This window comes from Pieris rapae, chromosome 1 (assembly GCF_905147795.1).
Source record: "Pieris rapae chromosome 1, ilPieRapa1.1, whole genome shotgun sequence".
In the NCBI taxonomy this organism is placed as follows: Eukaryota; Metazoa; Arthropoda; class Insecta; order Lepidoptera; family Pieridae; genus Pieris; species Pieris rapae.
The window spans coordinates 863,126-886,574 of record NC_059509.1 but is presented as its reverse complement, the minus strand read 5'-3'; the positions used below and the strand labels follow the sequence as shown (position 1 = coordinate 886,574).

General features: G+C 32.3%; 3 protein-coding genes across 6 annotated transcripts in view; all 3 read right to left on the bottom strand.

The window, feature by feature from the left end:
• LOC110994432 (sodium channel protein 60E) overlaps positions 1 to 10,032 on the bottom strand; it is a 121,746-nt gene extending 111,714 nt beyond the window's left edge. For all 4 annotated transcript variants that reach the window (XM_045634732.1, XM_022261056.2, XM_045634739.1 and 1 more), the window contains exon 1: positions 9,765 to 10,032. The gene's annotated coding sequence lies outside the window, so the exon portion shown is untranslated. The remainder of the gene's footprint in view (positions 1 to 9,764) is intronic.
• Positions 10,033 to 15,430: 5,398 nt separating this feature from the next.
• Positions 15,431 to 17,246, bottom strand: LOC110994435. Its single transcript, XM_022261060.2, has 2 exons — positions 17,095 to 17,246; positions 15,431 to 15,844 (listed from the first exon to the last, which is right to left on the bottom strand). Exon 2 carries the CDS (start codon positions 15,834 to 15,836, stop codon positions 15,492 to 15,494), a length of 345 nt encoding a protein of 114 aa, XP_022116752.2. The 5' UTR covers positions 15,837 to 15,844; positions 17,095 to 17,246; the 3' UTR covers positions 15,431 to 15,491.
• A 4,509-nt stretch (positions 17,247 to 21,755) lies between these two features.
• On the bottom strand, positions 21,756 to 22,915 carry LOC110994440 (cyclin-dependent kinase inhibitor 1C-like). The gene is made up of 3 exons (XM_022261065.2): positions 22,700 to 22,915; positions 22,292 to 22,498; positions 21,756 to 21,867 (listed from the first exon to the last, which is right to left on the bottom strand). The coding sequence occupies exons 1-3, from the start codon at positions 22,877 to 22,879 to the stop codon at positions 21,796 to 21,798; spliced, it is 459 nt and encodes a 152-aa protein (XP_022116757.2). The 5' UTR covers positions 22,880 to 22,915; the 3' UTR covers positions 21,756 to 21,795.
• Positions 22,916 to 23,449: the final 534 nt, after the last annotated feature.

The following is a 23,449-nucleotide window of genomic DNA, read 5'->3' as shown; positions in this document are numbered from 1 at the left end:
ATTCTTTATTATTTATGTTACAGCAATGGCGTGTTAGTGTCAGCTGCCACTGTCATTATCATTTAATGACATCGAAGTCAAATCTCTTTAAAACCGTTAATATGACTAGTTCATTTAACTTGTCAATGTTGCTAGATCTTATAATTAATCACTATTCAATGATCGATAATAATTCTGACTCAATAGTCATAATTATTATTATGGAAAGTTATTTATCATAATTTTAAATATTGGAGACTAGATAACAATAAATATTAAAGTAATCTTTGACACTCGTTCTTATGACTCTGTTTGACTCTGTTGTCTTTTCGGGTTCGGTCGTGGAACGAGTACCCGAAATGTTACGAAGCTTGTTTATTACAAATTCTGGTTGTTATAAATACAGGAACTGATTGGTACGAGCCTCAGTTCGATTGAGCGGTCGAACCAAGCAGAAGCCTTTAAAGTGTAGACTCTAATGTCGAAATTAAATGGCAGATGCCAACAAACTAATCTATGACACCAGTATAACTGACGTCATTATCTTCAATAATTTAATGACAGTTTTAATTAATCTGGATTCGTTATTTACAGGCCCTTCGCGCCGACATACACTTATGAACGTCAAAAAAAGAAATGTACATTAAATGTTTCTAATTTTACATTTACTAGTAATTCTCAAATCAAGGGCGTAGAACGGAAGATAAAAACTGGCAATAAACTATCCTCCACTCTTTTATATTTATATACTTCAGTGTGCAACTGGTTCCACAAAGTGGTGGTGCGCGACAATAAATGTCTGGGTGGAATTTCATATTCTGCCTTGATGTCCGATGATGAAACTCAGCTGCAGGTATTATTCCGAACAGCTTAGTTATATGGGGTTTAAAATAATCACAAATAGTCGACCCTAAAACCCCTAACAGAAATGGGTTTAATTACCATCAACCCGTATATAATAACTGAGAATAATTGTCAACCAATATAAATATACAATTTAAAACGATTTCAATTACGTTTTCAAAACAATTAGTTTCAGCTATACATTCAGGCATTTTTAAATTAGTACGTACATTTGAAATAATTTATTCTCAGTTAAGTAGAATTTTAGCAATATTTGGACATGCTTTTAAACTCCACTGCATTGCGAAACTACATTTCAATCTGACGTTTTTTATTTTACGAATGTAGCGTAGTTCTATTCGCGTAGTACTAAGTAATTCTATCTAGAAAATAAGTAATTAAAAGCACAAACAACACAAACTTCGCGTTATTTTACCTTATAAAACTGATATAGACTTATTAAATAGAATTGTGAACTAGGTTAGAGCTAAATGAAGACACACATTATGCGTCTATGTGTTATCGGATATTTCTGGGTTATTGATTGGAATGGAAATAAAATCTAATTTGACGATAACTATAGAGGTCGTATCTTGACTTTGAGTGTCACTTTCTCTCCACAGATTTTTTCCAATTTCTCGATCTTTTGACAAATTAAAGAAGAAAATTCACCACGCTTGGGGACATAGACTACAAAGGATTCCACTAATTTCTTATCTGTCTGTGTTATGTTCTTCGTACATCTAGACAATTGGTATCATTAGGCTTCTAGAGAAAGACTATTAGTTAGAATCTATCTATAATGTTTTCACGGTTTCGGCGTTTTCCAATAATTAACAAGTAAAATGTCCACAACACACGACATATTAACGTCAATAACTCATTTCAAATAATATATCATCGACATTATTGTCAAAGCAAATAGCGGTGTTATTAAACGTAAGCCAATAAGCCATCAATTCACCCGTTCTGTTTATTTTTGTATTCCCTGACATTAAGGCTATCGGGTGTCCTGAAATATTACCATTGATTTTCCATGAAAAATATATTAACCATACAACCTCATAAAGCTTTTTACAGCAGAGTTACTACTCTTGTAGTGTGTATGAATATATAACCATACATATTGTAGTATAGTGTACATATCTCATTTCATTAAACTCATTAGTAAAAGAAAGAGCGGTTCGAATCGTCGACGACCATACGCTTTCCGAGCGTCTTGGTCCCTTGGAATTACGTAGATATGTGGGACCACTCTACATATTCTTCAACAAACCATAGAGTAGTTGTACAGAGGAGTTGTTCGGATTAATACTTGAGTTGAGTTTCATTATCGTTCTAAAACTGAGCGTTTTTAAGGCAGTTTTCGAGTGGTGCTGTTGCCCACTATAATATTTCCGAACGAATTATACTTTCAAGAAAAGAGCGTACCAATTCTTAAAAGGCCAGCAATGCACTCGCGAGCCCTTTGACGTGGATAGTGTCCGTGGGCGCTGGTATCAATAGCCCGCCTGTTCTAAAACAAGTTTAAATTATAAAAAAAGTAGACGATCCGTAATAACTTCTTATGTTGTTTGTAGGTACGAGCAAGAGTATATTAAAAATATATATTTTATAACAATGAACACATAAAAATAATCATTTGGTTAATGCTATCATACACGACTAGCTCTAAAACATTTTTAACATATGGGAGTTTAAATTCCATAGTGGATATGGAAAAACGTCTTATACTCCAAAACTATACCAAAACAAGTTTTTTGGGTTTGATTCACTTGGCGAAAATAAATACTTAAAAATTATAAAAACCTGTTATTGAAAAAATAATTATTTCGAAAGAATACACTAATTCTGCTAAAAATATCAAAGTAAAGTAAAAACTGATTTGTTGACGCGACAGTTTCGTCCAGCAATCGCAGAAAAGGTCCGAGCCATTATTTTATAGACAATAGACTGATATAGAAGTCAAATGGAATCATTATCCACTCGGGTATAGTCAGAACTGAAATCTGAACGATATCGCTTTGTCATTTAATGTATGACGCGTTCGTTTCATTAAAGAGGTCGTTGTGGTGACATACTTTTACTGCGGGTGATTTTTAATCTGTTTCAGAGCGTGGAATTCGAAATTTAAATTTTTAGAGGTGTAAAAAGTCTTCACAGTTCTCGTATGTAAGGTAAAAAGATTTTTGAGGTTTACGCGGAATATGCAGAAATTTTTTAAATATAATATTTGTACATTTATGCTTTGATATTTATTGTTTATAATATTTAAAACTACGATGCTTCTTCAATATGCATTAGATTCAAATAATGTCGAGGACAACTTTGTTTAAATTAAATAATTTTTGTGTGATAAGGATATGCAAGACATTGAATTACCCTAATGAATGTCATAAAATGAAATATTACAAACATAATTAAGTAATTACCTTAACCAAGTTAGCCTCTATGAGCTTTCAAATGAACTTACGGTTTCACACCACAGCTAAACTTAAGTTGTTGATATTGGCTTAGAAACTTTCAGATGTCGCGTTGACTTTATTAACCAGTGGTTATTTAAACTTTACCACTTAGAATAAACTATAGTTAATTACATTGTTCTCTACACTGTATGGATTACGAGTCAATTTTAAGATAAGTATATATTTTAACAGCGTACTCTTGAACAGCCAGCAACAAGCACGCAAATCTTTTAGCTTTGTGAGTGTCTGCATTTCATTTGAGCCTGTAGCTGTTTATTCTCACTTTTATAAAAATAATTTTCAGGATCTCAGTTTCGCTGAGAATCGAACCTAGGCCATCGATATTACGATAACTACTGAATTACTCAAGAAAATTATTTGCTAAAATCACCCATCTTTTTCTATTATAAATGATACAATTTAACAATAATGCACACATAACAATGGTACGCGCATGGTCTCGGTAAAACAACAGCATTGCTGATTTTCATAAACATTTTAATGTTACGCCAAATAATAGAGCCTTTATAAACAAAACTACCAGTCCTCGACACTACTAAACAAAACCTCCATAGTCAATAGAATGTCCTACCGAAAACAAAAGCCTTGTTTTTGCCAAAAATTATTCCTAAAAGTATGACATAATAGACATCGCTATTGTTGCTGTGAAAATCGAAATTGTGACACGAAACACTCCAAAACAGGCAGAATACTTTTGGCAAATGAAAGAGGAAAATTCCTTTTTTGAAATATGTGACATGATAGCCACGCTTAGTGACGGAGCTTACCACAAAGGCTGTCGCACTACATATACGAAAACATACAAAATAGTGCTGTAGTTGTTTTTCGAATGAAAGCCCATATATAGCGTAATACAGATAATTATTGTTTGTTTTTTTTTGTCTATGGCCAGAGATATACCAAAAAGACTTTATATTTACGTGGATCTTTCTTGTTAGAGATATGTAAGTATACAGTACAAGCTGTCAAGTATAACTTGGCGTTCTAGTGGCGGCGCCACTTACTCTTATGTCTTGGTACTTTTCATTATTTTCCACAAAACTCTCTTGAAAATTATACAAAAGAAGAAATTTTTACGCAAAACAAATTTAGTTGAATCCACTTGTTTTGTGTACAACAAATATTTATAAATGTCATACACTTGTCGTATGACATAAATGAGTGACTCTATTATTAATAGTCGACTAAATACAGGCAAGCGTTGGCCTGCCTATTCAAGTCACAAAAGTATTTAAGAGATATTAGGACGGTCTAGGCATGGCCTCTACTAAGCAAGATTAAATTATTTTTTACATAATGTAATACAACCATAAGATTATGATCGAATGCACACACAGAATATCTCGCTTCGCTAATTGTCGAACGTCTAATTCTTAAACTTAATAAACTGCAGTTACATTTATCATTACTAATTTATTTATTATTTCTAACAGATAACGATGGGGACTAGAAGTCTATTAAGATTGTATTTCATTAGTGATTAGATAAAATCCTGTAAGCAATAGATCAAACAAATAGTTAATGCGTAGTTCTCAACACTACGTTTGGCGTTCGACTACGGAAAAGTTATATTGTTATCCGATAATAGAAAAACGTATGACAATTGCAAAACGATTAGCTACACCTGCCTTCATGGTGAAATTATTAAAAAAAAGAGTGTGATATCAGAACTCGCAAAAAATATGAATACAGAGTATTTTATTTATTGATGTAAGATACATTTTGATTATTAAAACAGACAATCAAATAAACAAACTAGACGTATTTTTAAGTTTAAGCACACTAATTATTACATGAAATTTTGCATCAGGCTTACTTTTACTTTGCAGTAAAAATGACAACCTTACTATATTCTAGCGAATCTATATATATATAGGATAGCGAAATAAATTAGATAAATTTTTCGACTCTCGCGCATAATATATTTCATTGGATGAATACATTTCATAGATCCAATCTATACTGGCAAATCCCATTAGTCGCGGACTGCCTCCATTGCAAAGCCTGACATGACAGCTTGCGCCCGAGACATGGACTATTCTGTGCAAATAGCTAACGACTGAAGGCTGAATTTTCATAAGGTTCTAAACTGATGCTCGACTATTACCCTTGTCTGAATGAGTATTGTAAACGTATTAAATTATTACATAATTAAGAGCACTTTCGTTTTTACAAAGCTCCGAAAGCACATGAAAATTAGCTTTATGAGAATTCCAAAAGCGCGTTTTAACAACCTTTTTAATTCACTGTACATTTATTCACTGTGTCGGCTTTTTGTTTGAATATGACACTCCGTAGCTGTATTATACGCACATATCTTTATATCTTTTAAAAGTCATTTTTTCAATTAAAAAAACATTGTGGAGGTGTAATTATGTCTACATAGAAATTTCGTAATTCCATTAGTAATTATGTCTACGTATCATTATTTCGTAATTTTATTTGGCAAGTGGATCAGGTCGCCCTAAAACCGCCATGTATTACAGTGATTACAGTAAAGATAGTAAATGCCTATTTCGGTTCTCATTTGTGTAACTCAAACAATAAAACATTGTTTTGTCGAGAATTTTTTATTTAAAGTGTCTTTCATTATCCCTTAACTGCTTAACTTAATAAGTTTCATATACTATCTATCATTTATATAAACGTAAATTAAAAAACGAAATATATGTACGCTTTATTATTGCGTGTACATATTATTATTAAGGAAATAAATCAAAACTGAGAATTTCATTGATAAAACAATGGCACTCGGGAACTTTTAGTTTGAATTAAAAATTCTTTTTTTTTTATAATATCCGTCTTTTTTGTAAATGTTTGTGTACGCTGTAATAAAGACAACTGTGCTTTAAAAACTGTATAATTTTCGGTTTTTCTTAATATAATATCGAAGCGAAATGTAAGTTCAATCAAAAAATTAGATGACTAAACGAAAATCCTGCAAATAAATTATATTAATCCCAAGCTGTCTCGTTAGTGGGACCGAATACGTTTAACTAGCAAATTTCGGCAAAAACTTAATTACAAACGGTTCTCCACCCTGGCCGCTGTTTCTTGTCATTTCCCTCGTTCAAATACATTAAATATTAATAAACATTTCGGAAAAAACGCAAGCTGCAATTTCCCAGTACTAGACTATATAAAGTTAGTAATTCCTTCTTGGTAAGGGGATACTTTTCTTTAACAAAATCCCAGAAGCTCTATTACCTCTGCCTTTTAAGAAATTTAAGAAATGTATTGAAGAAAATCTGTGTAAAAAGGCTTACTATAAAGTTATTGATTATCTAGTTCATAAAAGGGCCTGGGACTAGTGCTGCGCAGGTCACTACTAACTAAATTGCGATATTTGTTTTAAAATAAGTGTTGTTTGCCATTTTGTATGATGATTGACTATTGTTGTTTTTTACGCCGGCTTTTTCTCTCGGCCAACAACCTCTGTCTTCTTTGCCGATGAGTAGGGATGCCAACTGGGTCGAATTTAATGACGGAAATATGTGACACCATGATGATCTTTATTCTTCAAACCGTTAAAAAAGTGTTTTTCTTTAAAAGTATTTTTTTATTATTAGTTATTTAGTAAAACAATGGACTAAGGATAAATGCCCCCACCTTATGATATACTACTGCTAATAGCATGAACGCTGTTTACACTACATTACATACATTTTCGGTATGAAAGGAACAATCTACACTCGTAAACTTTTCGAGTATATTGTTTGTGAACTAAATCGATTAACTTTATAAATACTCCATCGACTATTGAAATGAAACTTTTACACTGAATGCAAATTGTTTTATTTCCAACGAAATACTTTGGAAGCTTTCCTTTATTTCCGTTAACTCGATGTTTGTGTAAAAAACCTGTTTCTTTTATTTGTATTACGTCTCTTGATTTATAAATAACTTAATGCTTTAAATATATTATTATATTTATCCAACCTAGCAACCTTTTCTGCGGCGAAGAACTAACGAATTCTAAGGTCATGAAATGACTGTACGATATTTTTTTTAACTACAATCTTGCAGGCATAGTTATACATAGTTATGTAGCCTTGAGAGGTTTACTTAATTATAGAAAATTAAATTGGCAAACTAGCTGCTGTGGTCTCTGGCAGACCACATGACCAGCGCTGTGGAACACTGTGCTCCTCAGCATAATGCTGAGCCAGGGCCAATTACAACCACAGCAAATACGCCATATATGCTTAAAACATACCTGGGTATTAAAAAGAAACAGAATATCTTATCTTTCATTCTTATTTTTTATTTTATTTTTTTAATATTGTTAATTTGATGTATTTGTGCGTGTTTTTTGTAGTAATAATGTCTATGTAATTAAAAATGCCGCTCTAAATTCCTTTTTGAAGACCTTGCAAAGTGGACATGTCGATATCTGATATCGGATGCCGGAGATGTAAAGGCTTCACCCGTTGACGCCATTGGCTGAACCATGGCCTTTGAGAAGATAGAGTGACAAATAATTCAAATTAAATTTAGATTTACTCACTCCATTAAGTCAATCCAATTAAATGTTGAATGAGAGTATAATTGACCCAAAACGTAATATTAGGAACTTATCAATTCCCATTTATCTTGTTAGAATTCACTTTTCATCAGAATTTTTCGCATTTAAACCTTTGCCTTTGCGCCAGTCTGTATTTATAACAGACTTTGATATATAGCAGAATTTGTAATGATATTTGTTTAGTAAGTGTTTTTAGTAAACAATCCTTCCATGAAATTTATATGTATGAAATGTATTTGTAGTTTACCTCAACGCTTGTGTGGTACCACAACTGTTAACTTGAATGAAGGAAAACTCTTCTTAAAAAAATATTAAAAAAATATTTTGGTTAATTAATTTATATTGAGAGTGTCCATGGGCGGCGGTATCACTTAACATCAGGTGAGCTTCCTGTCCCATTGCCCCCTGTTCTATAAAAAAATATATGAAAAGCTTTAACTTAGACGTTTGATAGGCGTTGTTCCGCTTCCAATAAAACCATACAGACAATACTGTGTATAAATTGCGTGATCCATGTCAACAATTACAGGAACCAATAATCCTACATTACAATCACGAGTTGGAAAGCTATTATAAAATGTAGATATTAAAAATATTCGATATTTAATACGTTGTTTGTCATACTACTAAGTACATTTTTTGTATTTTTTTATACTTGGCAGTAAATATGTTTTCCACTTGGTAATGTATCTTATATAATCTATGGTAGGTTTTTGGGCGTGTAAGTCAATATCAAATTGAAGTTTTCAACATATGATAGGATCGTTAAGAATTCTAATAAACCAATGTACGTATCTAAACCAACACTTGCGCTACAACCTTTTAGAAATGGGCCTCAGATGTCTGTATCTTTTTTGTGAACATTTGTCTAATAGACACGAACAAAAAAAAATTAGCTATTAAAAAGAGTGGCGGAGAGTTTATTGCCAGTTCTCTTCCGTTTTACGCCCTTGATTTGAGAGTTGGCAGTCAATGTAAAATTAGAAGCACTTAATGTATATTTCATTTTTTAACGTTCATAAGTGTACATTATGTTACCTATATGAATAAATAATTATTGACTTTGACTGTGACATGCTTCGACTTTTTCGGTCTATACCTTGCCAGTTCCCTGACGATGTTTTACTTCACAGAGCGGACAGTCTATTAGTACACAGCTGGATATCGAACTTACGTTCCGTTCATTTCGTTACTTAGGAGTGAGAGTCACACGCAGGCATAACTACTCTGAAATTTTCGAATAGCGATTATATTTTTATTTTAACTGTAGCTTATTAATCAAGTAGAAAACTGTCTCAATACATGGCTTAATAAAAACAGTTTTTTCTTACAAATGCTCATTGAGACTATAGATTTACCAGCTTGCCTACAGTTTATCTGAGACAAGCCAAAGTGCAAATGAATAAGATTCCAGATTGTCATAAAATATGTTACGTTATACGTTCAAATTATTAAAAAAAAAACAATAATTATTTTTGTTCAGATATTGAAGATTTATTCGAGTTGATCACATTTACGGCTGCTAATATTCTTGAATTACCACCTGACTTGTATCCCGGACGTATCGTTTTTTAAGGTTTTATGAGTCTCTCTCTCTCTCTCTTCCTCAAAAATCTTTCTCTAGCTATCATGTATTTGGTAGCGAAATGATTCGCTTCGAAAGAATAGAAAGCATGAAAGCTTCTTTGAATGTTTAAGTATATATTTTTGCAGTAATTCCTATTACGATTGATGGCGAAAAAATAAAAGTTTTTAATAATATATTCAAACACATAATTTATAATTTCATACTTACTATATTTTTTATGACTACGAAGTATAGTTCTTTCAATGCATCCGAAACTATTCATACAAATTCTAAAAGTTTCGTTGAGAAGTTATTCATGCCGTGTTACCGGGTAAGGCCGGCTCATAAAAAAGATAAAACTTACCCCAAAAAATCCTATCGAATGAACACTGAACCAGGCATTTTAGGTCAGGATTCCATCATTTCTAACACTATCACTGCACCATAAAGACATTAATAGTCATAAGTGTTTGTGAATCGATGTTCCACGCAACAGTACGGTGGGTGGTTGAGGTGACGACGATTCCGGCGCGCGCAGAACGCGAGCTTCTGGCGCTGGACGCGAGGCAGACTGCCCGGGTCCCCGCGGAACGGGGTTGCCAGCTAATAACGCTTATTTTTCCTCAGAGCAATGATAGCTATCATAACTTATAATTGTTATTTAAGGAATTTCATTTTCAGGAATCAATTATATACAAGAGATTAATTTTTAACATTGTTTTTATCAATTTATGATAATATATCCCTTTCAGATACTGTACAAAACTTACCTCATGTTTATCTTATTATCAGCACCGCGGCTTTAGATTACTGCAGTATGCATACTCGATTTCGGGCCTCCATAATGATGAGATTGTACCTCTTCAATATATTTACAACTATCTATCTATGCATTTTCTATATATTTTTTACGCGTTGGTAACAGAGTTGCACGGTAACAGAGTGGTAAATTAAACATTCCATAACACATACATGAAAAATAAAGAGTAAATTATACTTCTTCTTTCATCTTTAGATTAATAATATTTAGATTGATAACATAATATAAAACAATGAACAATACGTTCTTTACTTACGCAAATAGGTGGGTAACAAAGTTGACGCAGGATAAAAAAAAGCAGCCTGTTTAACACTTTGCGGCCGCCTGACAATTCCTTATTCCTCTCCCCGCGCTCTATCGGTCAACACGTAATACAGACATCCCACCCTAACTAGCAAAAGTCTAAACAACCCATCTCTATTTGAAGTTGCGATTTACTCAGTAACTATAACAGTAATATAATTATATTATACAGATTCACATAGTACTTGGGACAAGTTTTAAAAAATCTTAATTTAAATACATTTCGATACATACCGCGTTTACGGCATATTTTATAAATACTCTATTTATGATTTCGTATAAAATGCAATTATTTTATATTTATTAAAACGGAGTGGTACCAGCGACATATAGAGTTTGTCAGGAAAACCTTTCTGTTACCAAAAATTACCAGTGTTAATTTAATAATAAAACTAAAAAAAACAAATCTATCTGTTTATTTACGTTTTGAATGTTTATTAATGCGATGTATTTTGTATTTCATATCAATTTTGAAATAGGTTTTAATAATTGTCAAAACAATAATCACAATTGAGGGTCTAATTTGACAATGACCCATGTAAGTACATAATTCTATATTTGCGTGTCTTTGTCTGTATTATTTTTGTTGTCATACATAAAAGGGTGATTCACGCCTAACTGGTAACCGATGTATCTTTACCGACTCTTTCAAGTAATGCGCATGCGTAAGTTATTGCAGGAGGTGCATAGCAATACCCTATACTGCGCTGTGATAATGTTTTTTCCCTAAAAATATGATGAGTATAAGCGCTGGTCACCCTAGCTAGGCCGCCGCCGCCGCCTCTCATTGCCCTAAATTCGCGCTCCAGAGGCAGCACAATAATTGTAACTGCAGCCACGACGGCCGCACTATCGACCGCGTACCTTTGTGAAAGTAAAAACTTATTCGATCGAATACAATGCGGTACTCCGTCACCGACGCGATCTCAAGCCTCTAGGTCACAAAATAGCTTAAACTTATCGATTATTTTTAAGTAAGTTTATAAATAACGCCTACGGTAACGTTTCCATTTCGTAGCGGCACATTTAAGCTTAGACGGAAGCTTTTTAACAGTTTATTTTAAACTTTTTTAGTACTTCAAGTATTTATTCGATAATTTTAAGACATATTTAATAATTCTGTATAATATTCATGATAATACATTCAATATACTGTTGAATATAATATCTGTTGTTAAGCTTTGACAAGTGAGGTCTACATTAATGCTACGAAGTTACGACTGTCTACAACTAAAAGCTACGACGTGCTACGCATACATCATTCGTTTGTTATGTAAATTCGTAGTTATTGCGAAATATTGCTGTCAACATTTCCTGAACGCAATTATTATTAAATTTGCTTTATTTGTAACGAGTATTCTTTTATTCATGGTGTTTATTGAATTATATTACAACCTTAGTTCATTATAATAAAGTATATTATTAATAAAAAAATGAATTACCCACGTTTAAAAAAAGCATGCATATACATTTAAAACATATTGTTTTTTGATTATGTATTTTAATACTCATACGTTAAGAGATCGCTTTATTTTCATATAAAATAGTATTTATTTGAATTAACGTAACATTCATACCGAATCATGGGAAAAATTATAATTATTTGTTGGCACAAAATTTGATTACTTTGATTCTTATTCTGTAAATCTAAAGAATACTTTTGAATTGATGCTTTTACAACGTTTTTTGTTGTATCCGATGATCGACATTTTACAGCACAAACAATATTTAATTTATCCAGGTTACATGTTAACATTTATTTTAATCAGGAATACATTATTATACCCTTAACGTACCAATGGATACCATGATTTAGCAAGCTTAAACACACTGCTTAGAATAGCTTTGAACAGACATCTAATTTTGTATGCAAAGCCCAAATTTATCCAGAGCAAGCGAGCTAATGCGAATAACCCGTTATCACTATATATTAATAACAGTTTAGGCAATCAAAATATAGGAGCTAAGTGCAAATTTTACACTAGGGACATTTAGGAAAATTATGTTTACAACGTACGCGTCCACGTTCCACAGAGCGCTTCAAAGTTAATATCGTTAACACACACATTATACTTGGCAAACACAAAAGTTATTCATATCAAATCATTTATTCCAATTAAACCACCTAAAATGGCATTTTTCAACTTTAAATAAACAATAAAGATGATTCTAGTTGCCCCTTCCAAAATGTAGTTTCGTGTAGAGAAGAATGGGTAAGAAACTCTACACTTACTCTTTATACATTAGTTAAATATGTAAAGACAATCTATAGAATAAAACTATTTTACAGGTTTATTATTGTAATGTTTGTATGTTATATTCCTGACATATTTACAAATATCGAAAACGTAGAAGTATACATTAAAGAGTAATAAAAAAACAATAAAACAGTGTGTGAGATGAAAAAAAATTAGTTGGTTGTATTATAAAACTAACTAAAAATAACGAAAATATGTAAAATTAAATCATCATCTAATTGGTTTTGTCAAGGCTCTATGATTGTCCTATGGAGCAGCATATATACTTATTGGTGTATTATCCAATTATAAAAAGGAGGCCAAATTCATAACCAAATAGACCCCACTTTACATACTACTGAATACTAATTTGTAAGTAGAAATTAAGGCTTATTAATTTATTGTTTAACAAAAAAACTTTACGACTAAAAAGTGTGGCGGAGAGTTTATTGCCAGTTCTTCTCTTCTGTTCTACGCACTTGATTTGAGAATTGGCGGTAAATGTAAAATTGGAAGCATTCAATGTATATTTCTTTTTTGGCGTACATATACACATTTTGTTACCTATATGAATTTTATTTTGTATTATTATTATTTAAATATAACCAAAAATGGGTTTCCATGGGCTGCGATGACTGCCCCATTTACAAATGAGCCACTGTCGTTGCGTAGGCTCATTTGTACCCTATTATATATATAAAAAAAATATTATCACTTTTATATGCATACTAAATAAAGAGGAAAGAGAAAAAAATATACTACAAATAAAACCAGGTCAAAAGAAACGACTTATTGCACTAAAGTTAACTAATTTTATATACTTATTTAACAACGAAATTCCTTTTTTAGTTTAACAAAATTCCTTGTATTACCATTATAATGGCGAGTACAGCATTACAGTCAACGATATCTGTGTTATATATTCGATCCTACTGCGCCTAATCGAAAATCATGTTGGCGTGTTGTAGCATGCGTTCACAACGCAACTACTTCTTACAACTAATGCGAGCTCCAAGTCCATACGGACATTCAGTTTTATATCTCATTGTGACAATTAATGCATATTACATTGAAAAACTTAAATAAATCTTTTGTTTTTCAACGTTATAAAAGTAATTTAGTAAGCTACGGTATTTTATGTTAATTATATTGTATAACCAACAACAGAGAAATAATTAGACACAAAAAACAACACGATATAATTAGACATGATATAACTACAACTAGTTCAGATATTTTAATAAGCAAGTAGCTTTAGAAAATAAACATAAAAAAACAGTCCTTGGTGATTCTTTTTTGCTTTGGTACAATAATTTTAAATTAATTTGCATATAATATGTAATAAAATAAAATGAAAAAATAAGAAGTATCAAATATGTATTTCTGTATTGACGTTCATAAGTGTACATTGTCTAACATTAATGAATTTTGAACTTGAATTTAAATAAACGTCGTTAACACATAAGTTAGGTGTTAGTGACAGACTGTCGCATCAAATTCACAGATAACTAATTGATATTACATTTTGAGTCTATTGTTATCTTGGCATAGTAATTGGTATCTTCATATTGTGGCACGTATCAGAAAGCGATGTGAAAAGGAACGTTAAAAACAACATGTAACTGAATGAAGCTACAACGACTTTGATGCGGCTCTTATGTTAACACATTGAATACTTTAACAATGGATATAAAGTAATAGCCGGAAACCAAGACTTTTGTATGGTGAATTTTGATTACCTAAGTAAATATAATGTTTGAAAATATGTATGAAAGTATATTATTATTTTTATTAAAAACGTACCGCGCAATGTGTAGGACAATATGTCTGTTAAATTACATGAATATTAACTAAGTAAAAAAAAATAATCAGCTGGTTAGTAATCATTTATGATGACCTCGTTATCGATACATGTCGGAAAGAGGGGACTCTTTGATCAAACCATAGATTTTGTAGGACAAATATTTTTTCGAATAATTTAGATAATTGTCTTGAGATTTATCAAAAAAAATTCAGTTAGTAATAAATATTTGAGAATCATCAAATCAACGTATTTTATCCTTGCTACCTCTGTTAGCTACCACAATCGAGAGTTTCGTATAGGAAATTATTGGGCGTCTCATCAAAATAAAGCTACTCACGGAAAATTAGCTTGATAGTAATCAAGTGCAAAAATGGGCGATGGATCCTGGACTATTTTCGGATCCGAGTGGTCGGCGTAAGTTCATTGGGTGGCGAAAACTCGGAACCGAGAATTTACAAAAAACTAACGGGACCCTCGCTCATCCGAGTGGGTGGCACCGCTACTATGACCCCGCAGGTGACTTCAACTTCAAGTTAGACGGTTAGACGTAAATTAATCAGTAAAATTAATCAAATTTCGAAATTTAATCAATTTAGGAAAATCGTATTATTACATCTGTAACCAATTAAAACAATATGTTAAATGATAACTTGGCTAGTAAAATCCGATTTCATTAAATTGTGTTTAGACATTTGCCTAAGCAAATAAGGTTCTTCTAGGTTTGAAAATTCTGTAGTTAGAGGCCGAAAATCTTCGTTTGCTTTGGCTTCCAAGTCAGACCGGAACGAGAACTTCGAGACTCACTATATCGAGTCATATTGTATTGTCGGAGTTTGTAGGAATGTATATGGAGTGAGAAAACCAAATATAAACTATCCTTTATTATATTAATCATAAAAATAACTTATAAACTAATGACAAATATATCTAAGGATTACTAGCAACAAAAACGAATACAGGAGTGAATTTTGGATCCCAACTACCATCGTTCACAGACTGTGGTGTCAAATCACCAGTTTTGTAGGTATCGCAGATTTTTCCAAAGATATCTTTGAATTTCTGATCCGCATCACTGTTTACTGCCGTTTCTACATCTCCTATTGTTGAACCGACTGGAAGCACTGTCTTTCCCGTTGTGTATGGTGTACTCTTGCCGTATTGAAGATCCATCCAGTCATTAAGAATTCCCTCTAAAACAGTCTTAACCTTGGGATCTTTTGCTGCCTCGATGGCATCGGAAAGGTCGTTGATGGTCACCTTTGGTACAGACATGATTGTATCTGCAAAAGATAACATTTTTGATTTACTGTAGGTACAGATAACAAGATAAATAATAAAATAAACATTTCAATCGAAATATATAATTTATTATAAGTGGCGTATTAGCTCAGTCAGAAATGATACATATTTATTTAAACCACATCTTTGGTTTTTTACATGCTAAATTTGTAAATAAAAATAATATTCATACAGATATTATATAACCGATATTTGTTTTATATACGTTTATACTTGAAAAACACCTGATATTATTTATTTAAAACATTAATTATACTTATAAAATCATTTGTTTTAATAGTATTTCTGCATAAACGTCTCATAGAAATTACGAGAAAAGTAAACTTTTGGAAAAATACGGGCCCGGAAAATAACTTTCAAAAATCGATTTTAAAGGAAATTTAATTGTCTGATTAATTTAATTGTTTTGTGTGTGCAGTTAATTCTGGTATTTTTTTTAATCAAGTTTGATGAGCTCTATATCAGTTCACGGTCTATTATTTTTAAATAGACTAAATTCCCCTAGTGCCCGTTTTTTTTCATGATAAAAATTTCATGTTTAAAATAAAAATAAATAAGTACCTATCTTAAATATATATACTTTTCTTTAGGACATTAATATTGAATAGTACAACTTGTTTCTTTAACACATACATACATAGAAATGTTGCCCCGATACCAAATACAAGTGAAGGGGTCTTCTGGCGTTTAATTTTATAATAATTTTGCGCACTTATATAGCAAATGTGCTTTCTTAAAATGTCGTTTTAAATTTACAACGACCAACTAAACGACCTAGTATATACATAATAAACATCTGATTCATTAGATTAGATAAATGGTAGCGCATATTATTAGGTGTTTTATCATTTACCCAGATTTATGATAGAAAAATATGCGAAGTTTCGAAATTAAATGTTCATTTTAGTAAAACAGAAGACTTGAAACTCAAACACCGAAATTATTTTCAAATTTAATTGTTACATAAATTTACAAGCAATTTAGTTGTATTAATATGTTTTAATAGCCAAGGATAGAGTATCAAGGCATGCCTTGGGGGAGTCTTTTACCCGAAAGGGGTCCATACACTTAATTTCAATAAATAATATATATATTTTTTTTGTTATGGAATCAAATAAAGCTTTATTATGATTATTATAATATGTTTTTGCTTAAGTCCTTTATTTCTGCATCTGTGACCGGAATATTACAATATATAAGAAGGTATGCAAGTAAATAAATAAAGTCTTACCTTCTAACGATATAGGCGTCGTCGTAAGCTCGCAAAATGTACTGATGTAATACAATCACTGACCCAACTTATAAATGGTGGGACAATCAACTTGAGATATGGGTGTGACTGGATAACGATCAGATCACACGGTGTAAAATAGCAATGTTTTCGCATCAATGCCCTAAATACCGGTGATAAATACGATAAAAGAAACTTCAACGGACCAGAAATCGCTTCATATTTGCACACCCACTTAACACATGGAATGCTTAAACAATTGATACAAAGTAATAACCGGAAACCAAATTTTTTTATGGCGAATTTTTATACGTAAATATGAATGTTTAAAAAAATTTATGTATGTGATTGTATATAATTATTTTTCGGATTCGAGTTGTCGGCATACAGCATTGGTTGTGGAACTCGGAACTGAGAGCAATGGTTTAGAAAAGTGAACGGGACGCTCGCACGGATCCGAGTGGGTGGTACCGCTACTGTGACCCCGCTTAGGCTAAGCTGAATTTATTCCGAAAAAATTGTGTAAAACAAAATGTTCGATTCACTTTATCGTAAATAAAATGTTATTTTATTACGCCCCTTTAAGTTTGACGAGGACAGATCCTCAAACTCTTCGTTTATAAAATACGTCCCGGCTTCGCACAGGTGGACTTTTTTAAACATTATTGTAGATATTGATATTTTCTATAAAATTATGGAACATTTTTTGTTCTATCTTCAATCTTTTTCGCAGAGCATGCGATGAAACATATTTATACGCATTTTTTACACCATGGGTTTACAATTGTAATTTTAGTAGGTATCCATATATTATTCTTGCAATCAAAATATATTAATCAGTGATAATGTAGCATTCAAAAGGTAAAAGTATTTTTTAAATCGATCCGGTACTTTTTGAGCCAGTTACAAACATACTTACATACAAATCTTTCCTCTTTATAATATTTGTATCAAAGACGTATAAAGTATATAAAAAAGACACATCAGTTATTAAAAAGTACACAGAAAGATTTTGAATGGAAGGGGCAAAACAGTAAAGAAAATAAATGAATATTGAAGAAAATTTTTAAGTTATTCATTCTGCGATTAAGGATGCTATGTGATATAGGCACTTGTGATAGGTAGAGCAAATATATTGCATGAGTAAAGAGACCTAGGAACGTGAAAGCTTATGATTTCAAAGGATAAAACTATTTTAAAAGCTACTTTACAGCCATAGAAGCTACGGCTTACATGAGATTGCTTAAATATCCTCATTTTTACTTGAAAAGTAGTTTCATTTTATTGACTTGCTGTTCACATTGCCAGGCTTATATTATTTCCTTCATGCACAATGTCTGATAAATTTGTGCATTAAGAACAAATACAAGATGCAATATGACACTATAGAAATATATTTGGGTACAATACTATATATCCTGTACGTCTAAATCAATTTTGTTTTGACATACGAAAGTCATACTTAACGTTAATTCTCTATTCTGGATACGATTATTCATGACCTGACTCACTGTTTCTAATAATCTTTGTCAAACTGCCACCTAATCTTATCATTTGAGCAATGCATTCTTGGGAATCTGAGATCATATCTAATCAACAGAATGAGCAAATGAACAAACTTATCTAGGAGAATATAAAATACCTATTTAGTTTTTCCTAAAGAGAGTGATTAATTGTTGCTCTCTTGTGCTATCTTACTTTGAAACGTTTTTCAGTAACAAATTAATATCTAAAATGACAGTTGAAACAAATTATCCTTGAGTATAATATAGGATTCTACATAGATTTTTAAACGTATTATGACATTTTGACAGCTATTATGTCTGAATTTTATCCTTACATCAAAACAAAATACCATCGCTGGAAGCGTATCTCCAAATATTGTAAAGTTTGAGATATGGGTGTGACTAGATAACGATCAGATCACATGGTGAAAAAACTGCCATGTTTTAGCATCAATGCCCTAAATACCGCATGATAAAATATGATAAAAGTGTATTTACTTTTCTACTATATATCAACTTACCAAAAATTGTCACATTTACATACGCACTTAAAAAACGAATAAGGCTGTCACTATGGCTGCCTTTTCTTTAACCAAGCAATAATGTATAAACCAAGATTTTTTATAAAGCAGTATCACACAGGGAATCACGGTGCTAAATTACTTTGTGTTACAGGAGGCAGACAGGCAGGAGGCTCACCTCTGCCTGTCTGCCTCTTGCCTCTGATGTTAAGTGATACCGCCTCCCATGGGCACTCGCACTGCCAGAAGGCTCACAAGCGCGCTAAGGCGGCGGTAGACGTATAGTTATGGAACTACGGAGGTCAAAGTGATACTTATGGTAATCTGCCTTGACGTCCGATGATAAAACTCAGCTGCGGCCTGCAGATATTAATCCGAACAACTCCTCTGTCCATGGTAAATGCGGTAGAAGATGCAGATAGATTCCACATCTCTACGCAACGCCAAACTTACGGTATTTTAAAATACATTTTAATTTTTCTTAACTACGTCCTTTAAACTACGTTTATCTAGTTAAATGATGAAGTTCCTTTACCCGCGAGGATGGAGAAGGCCATAACAATTCTATGGAATTCTAGGGAATATTCAAACTGTTTGCAAATTATATAAAATATAAATATAGATAGCTTAAATGTCATTGATAAATAACAACTTTATTCGTGTGAAAATGATAGACGAAAGCAAGTGTGTTATTAAATAACAAACTTCATTTGTTTATTCAAGAAGGAAACATAATTTTTAAGGTTATAAAGGGTTTAGCTTTCGTAGTCAAAATGATATTATTTATCCTTGTAGCTCTCTTGTATTTATACCTACTTTATTTGATTGTGCCTGGTAATTTACAATTAGCAATGTTGTATATAACAAATATTTACTACATCGCTATCAAGACTTGGATACTCGAGTAGGAATTTATGTTTTCTGTCAGCACAGTAAAACTCCCACTCCCAAAATTCTGAAGTTATAGAAACGTTTTACAGTAAAATATTTGTTTAATTCAGGTAAACAATTACCGACATTCACCCAAAAATGTATATCTATTAAAAAAAATCTAATTCATTGTGTTTTCGCACTTTATATTGCCAGGAATGTTATGATTATTAAAATTTAATGCCCTTACACTGGGAAGATATAGATGTGACAACATTTAAACTATCTTGAATCTTACCATTGTTTTTACATTTGATTCTATAACTCGCCGTTATTGCTTTATGATGAGCAGCGTTGACCTAGTAGCTTCAGCGTGCGACTCTCATACCTGAGGTCGTAGGTTCGATCCCCGGCTGCGCACCAATGGACTTTCTTTCTATGTGCGCAATTAACATTTGCTCAAAAGGTGAAGGAAAACATCAAAAAGTCGACGAAGTGTGTCAGGCACTGGAGACTGATCACCTACAGTAATCTGAGGCCAAGACCTAAAAGAGGTTGTAGCGCCACTGATTTTGTTTTTATTGCTTTGTGATACTGAAAAATATCCAATATGAAAATTTTAAGCTAACGATTTTAGCGACTTCATTGACTTTGATATATATATATAAAAAACTTAAATATAATCAGTCATGTACTTGTGAATCCTTGCAAGTACAATTTCATTCAATGTTCTGTAAAAACAACCGATAAGAGTGAAAAACTGATAATGCAAATATCTTGTATATAAGCTTAAAAGCTTAGGTTTAAGACCGATAGTAATAAATGTATATACATTTATAATGCTATAATGTGATCATACTATTGAATATGGCATGGAAACCATTATACAAAATACAAAACATTTATAATAATACTACCTATTTGTTTTATGATTATTCAATCATCATACATAGATACTGCCACCATATTCATAAATTATAAATTAGTTGAATTACATCGTTTCATTCGTTGTAATCTATCTCTTTTTTTGTTAGAGACAAATTGGACAGAAAGTAAAGAAGGTATAAAATACTTAAAATAGTTTATTCTTTCTTATCTGAAAAGACGCGGGAGAAAGTAAAAATATTTGACAGACCATGTTGGAAAAACTGTTTGAGCATCCTTCCTTCACATTATAGTATCTATGTTGCAGGGCTGAATCAACGATATGAATATTTCAACTCAGAGAGAGTTAAAGAAGGTTAGCGATAATCAATTCCTTAATCTTTTCTCTGGTTTATATTAACTTTTTAATCAGCCAGTATTATGTCAAACTTCATCTGAGCTCGCAGTTCCAGCAGTTAATCGTAGTTAAGGATAAACAAATTTACTGTTGTTTTTTTTTATATGCTTAACATAGGCTCCATGCTATCTTTCTTATTTAAAATACTATCAATACTATCAAAATATCGACTATCAATACAATACGACAAATTACAGTTAAAACTTCAACAGATAAAGTTCTATGAAGTAAACGTAAATGTTCATTATTAGGTTTCTGCACAGTTGCATCTAGGTTAATAATTTCATAATAACAATAATTTTGGATCCACTGAGTATACGCTTGTGTCAGCGTCGTAGTTAAAAATTTCATCAGAAACAGGTCTATCATACATTCACCACATATCGTAGGTATCAGTCACCGTCTGCGCCTTTGGAAGATCTGAATAAGCTTTGTTGTTCTAACGTAACGTTTTATAACTAAGACAACTAATGAAAGTATGAATAATATTCAGAGTAATATTTATTTAACATGGCTTCAAAATTTAGTTGAGGATGACGTCGATTGGGTTAGCAGGAGATGGTTCAGGGATGGAACCCACATCTACATCAGGTACCTGAAATGAATTATAATATTACAACTATGTAGATATTCGTTTAACATATTTGTAAGCGTCATATTTAGATTTAACCTGACCTGTCAAAATAACGGAATTAAATGCTAGTACAGGTTTAATATCAGAGATTATTTTACTACCGGAAATGAAGTCATGTACACAATCACCCGGAAACATCAATTCACGCACTGTATTATTACTTGATTATAAATATTATTACTTAATTCTCGTGAGAGATATATATTTGGAATTGCGATCTGTGTGCATGCGTAACTTACTGCTAACCACTACATGTACAAAATAAGTCGTCCTAATTTAAATTCCGGAAGAAACAAGACCGACTTATCACCTACTCGCCTGTCAGAACACACACATAGGCACAAATACGGTCTATTGAGTTTTAAGGGACTATAAAATATGGTACCTGTTGTTGTTGTTGTTGTTCCTTGTTGACGTTAATGATGACCTGGACAAGGGGTCCGGCAGATGGGATGGGGGCGGGTTCAGCGGGGCTTGGGATTGGGATTGGGACGGGGTCAATTGGGACTGGGCTGGGGTTAACTGGGAGTGGGGCAGGCTCAGGAATGATAGCTGGGTCTACGCCAATGGGGAGTTCGACGACAACGGTTTCCTGGAATTTAAAAGGAAATATTGTATTTGTTACATCTTTTTTCGTTTTATGTACTTACGACATTGCTTATTAACTCATATAAAAGTCTCTTGTTCATCACAATTTATGTCAAAAATCAGAAATATAAATAAATTCGCGTTTATATCATAAGCTGTTTTGTTGAATGATTTGTCTGATATAAAAAACATTTGCTAAACTTACAAGAGTCTGTCCGTTCATTAGAGCTTCCATGATCTTGTTAAGAGCAGCTTCCAACACGGGTCTTAGCATTGGAGCGAGGTCAGGGCTCTGCAGAGCATAGTCGATCTGTTGCAGGGACATCTCAACAGGGGCGGATGCCGCAAGGGCGAAGAGGGCGGATACCACGATGAAGAATTTCATTTTTACCTGAAAGGACGAAATTTGTTATTTCATACCATAACAGAGTGCAGATTATAAAACGTACAACAGGAAGATGAAAGTATAAACATTCTTAGCAAATTCATACAACGCTCAGTAAATTCTTAGCTTAGAATCGAAACTCACTGAAGTTTAGTGTGAAATATTAAATAGAGAAATAAGAAAAATCATGAAATCAATTGTTGAGTAACTCATATCTCAGTTTCTATCTTTTCACACAAAATTTGAGATAATACGATAAACTCATGATAATTGAACCAACTTTGTAATAAACAAGAACCCACATCTGATTTTTTAGCAAGATTTGCTTAATTTTTTACCTAGCACGATTATGTAGAATCATTCTTACTTCGTCTATGGTTTGGTCTTGTCACAAACCTTTAAAACTTTAACAAATGTGCTGCACTTTGAACGGTATAAATAAGACTAAAATTTTGAACTGATGTATGAGTATTTAATCAACGGGTTATATTATTAATTGTTTGAATAGATACCGTTACAAAGATCCAAAAACCCGTAAATATGTTTACTTTCATATTACCTCACAAATAT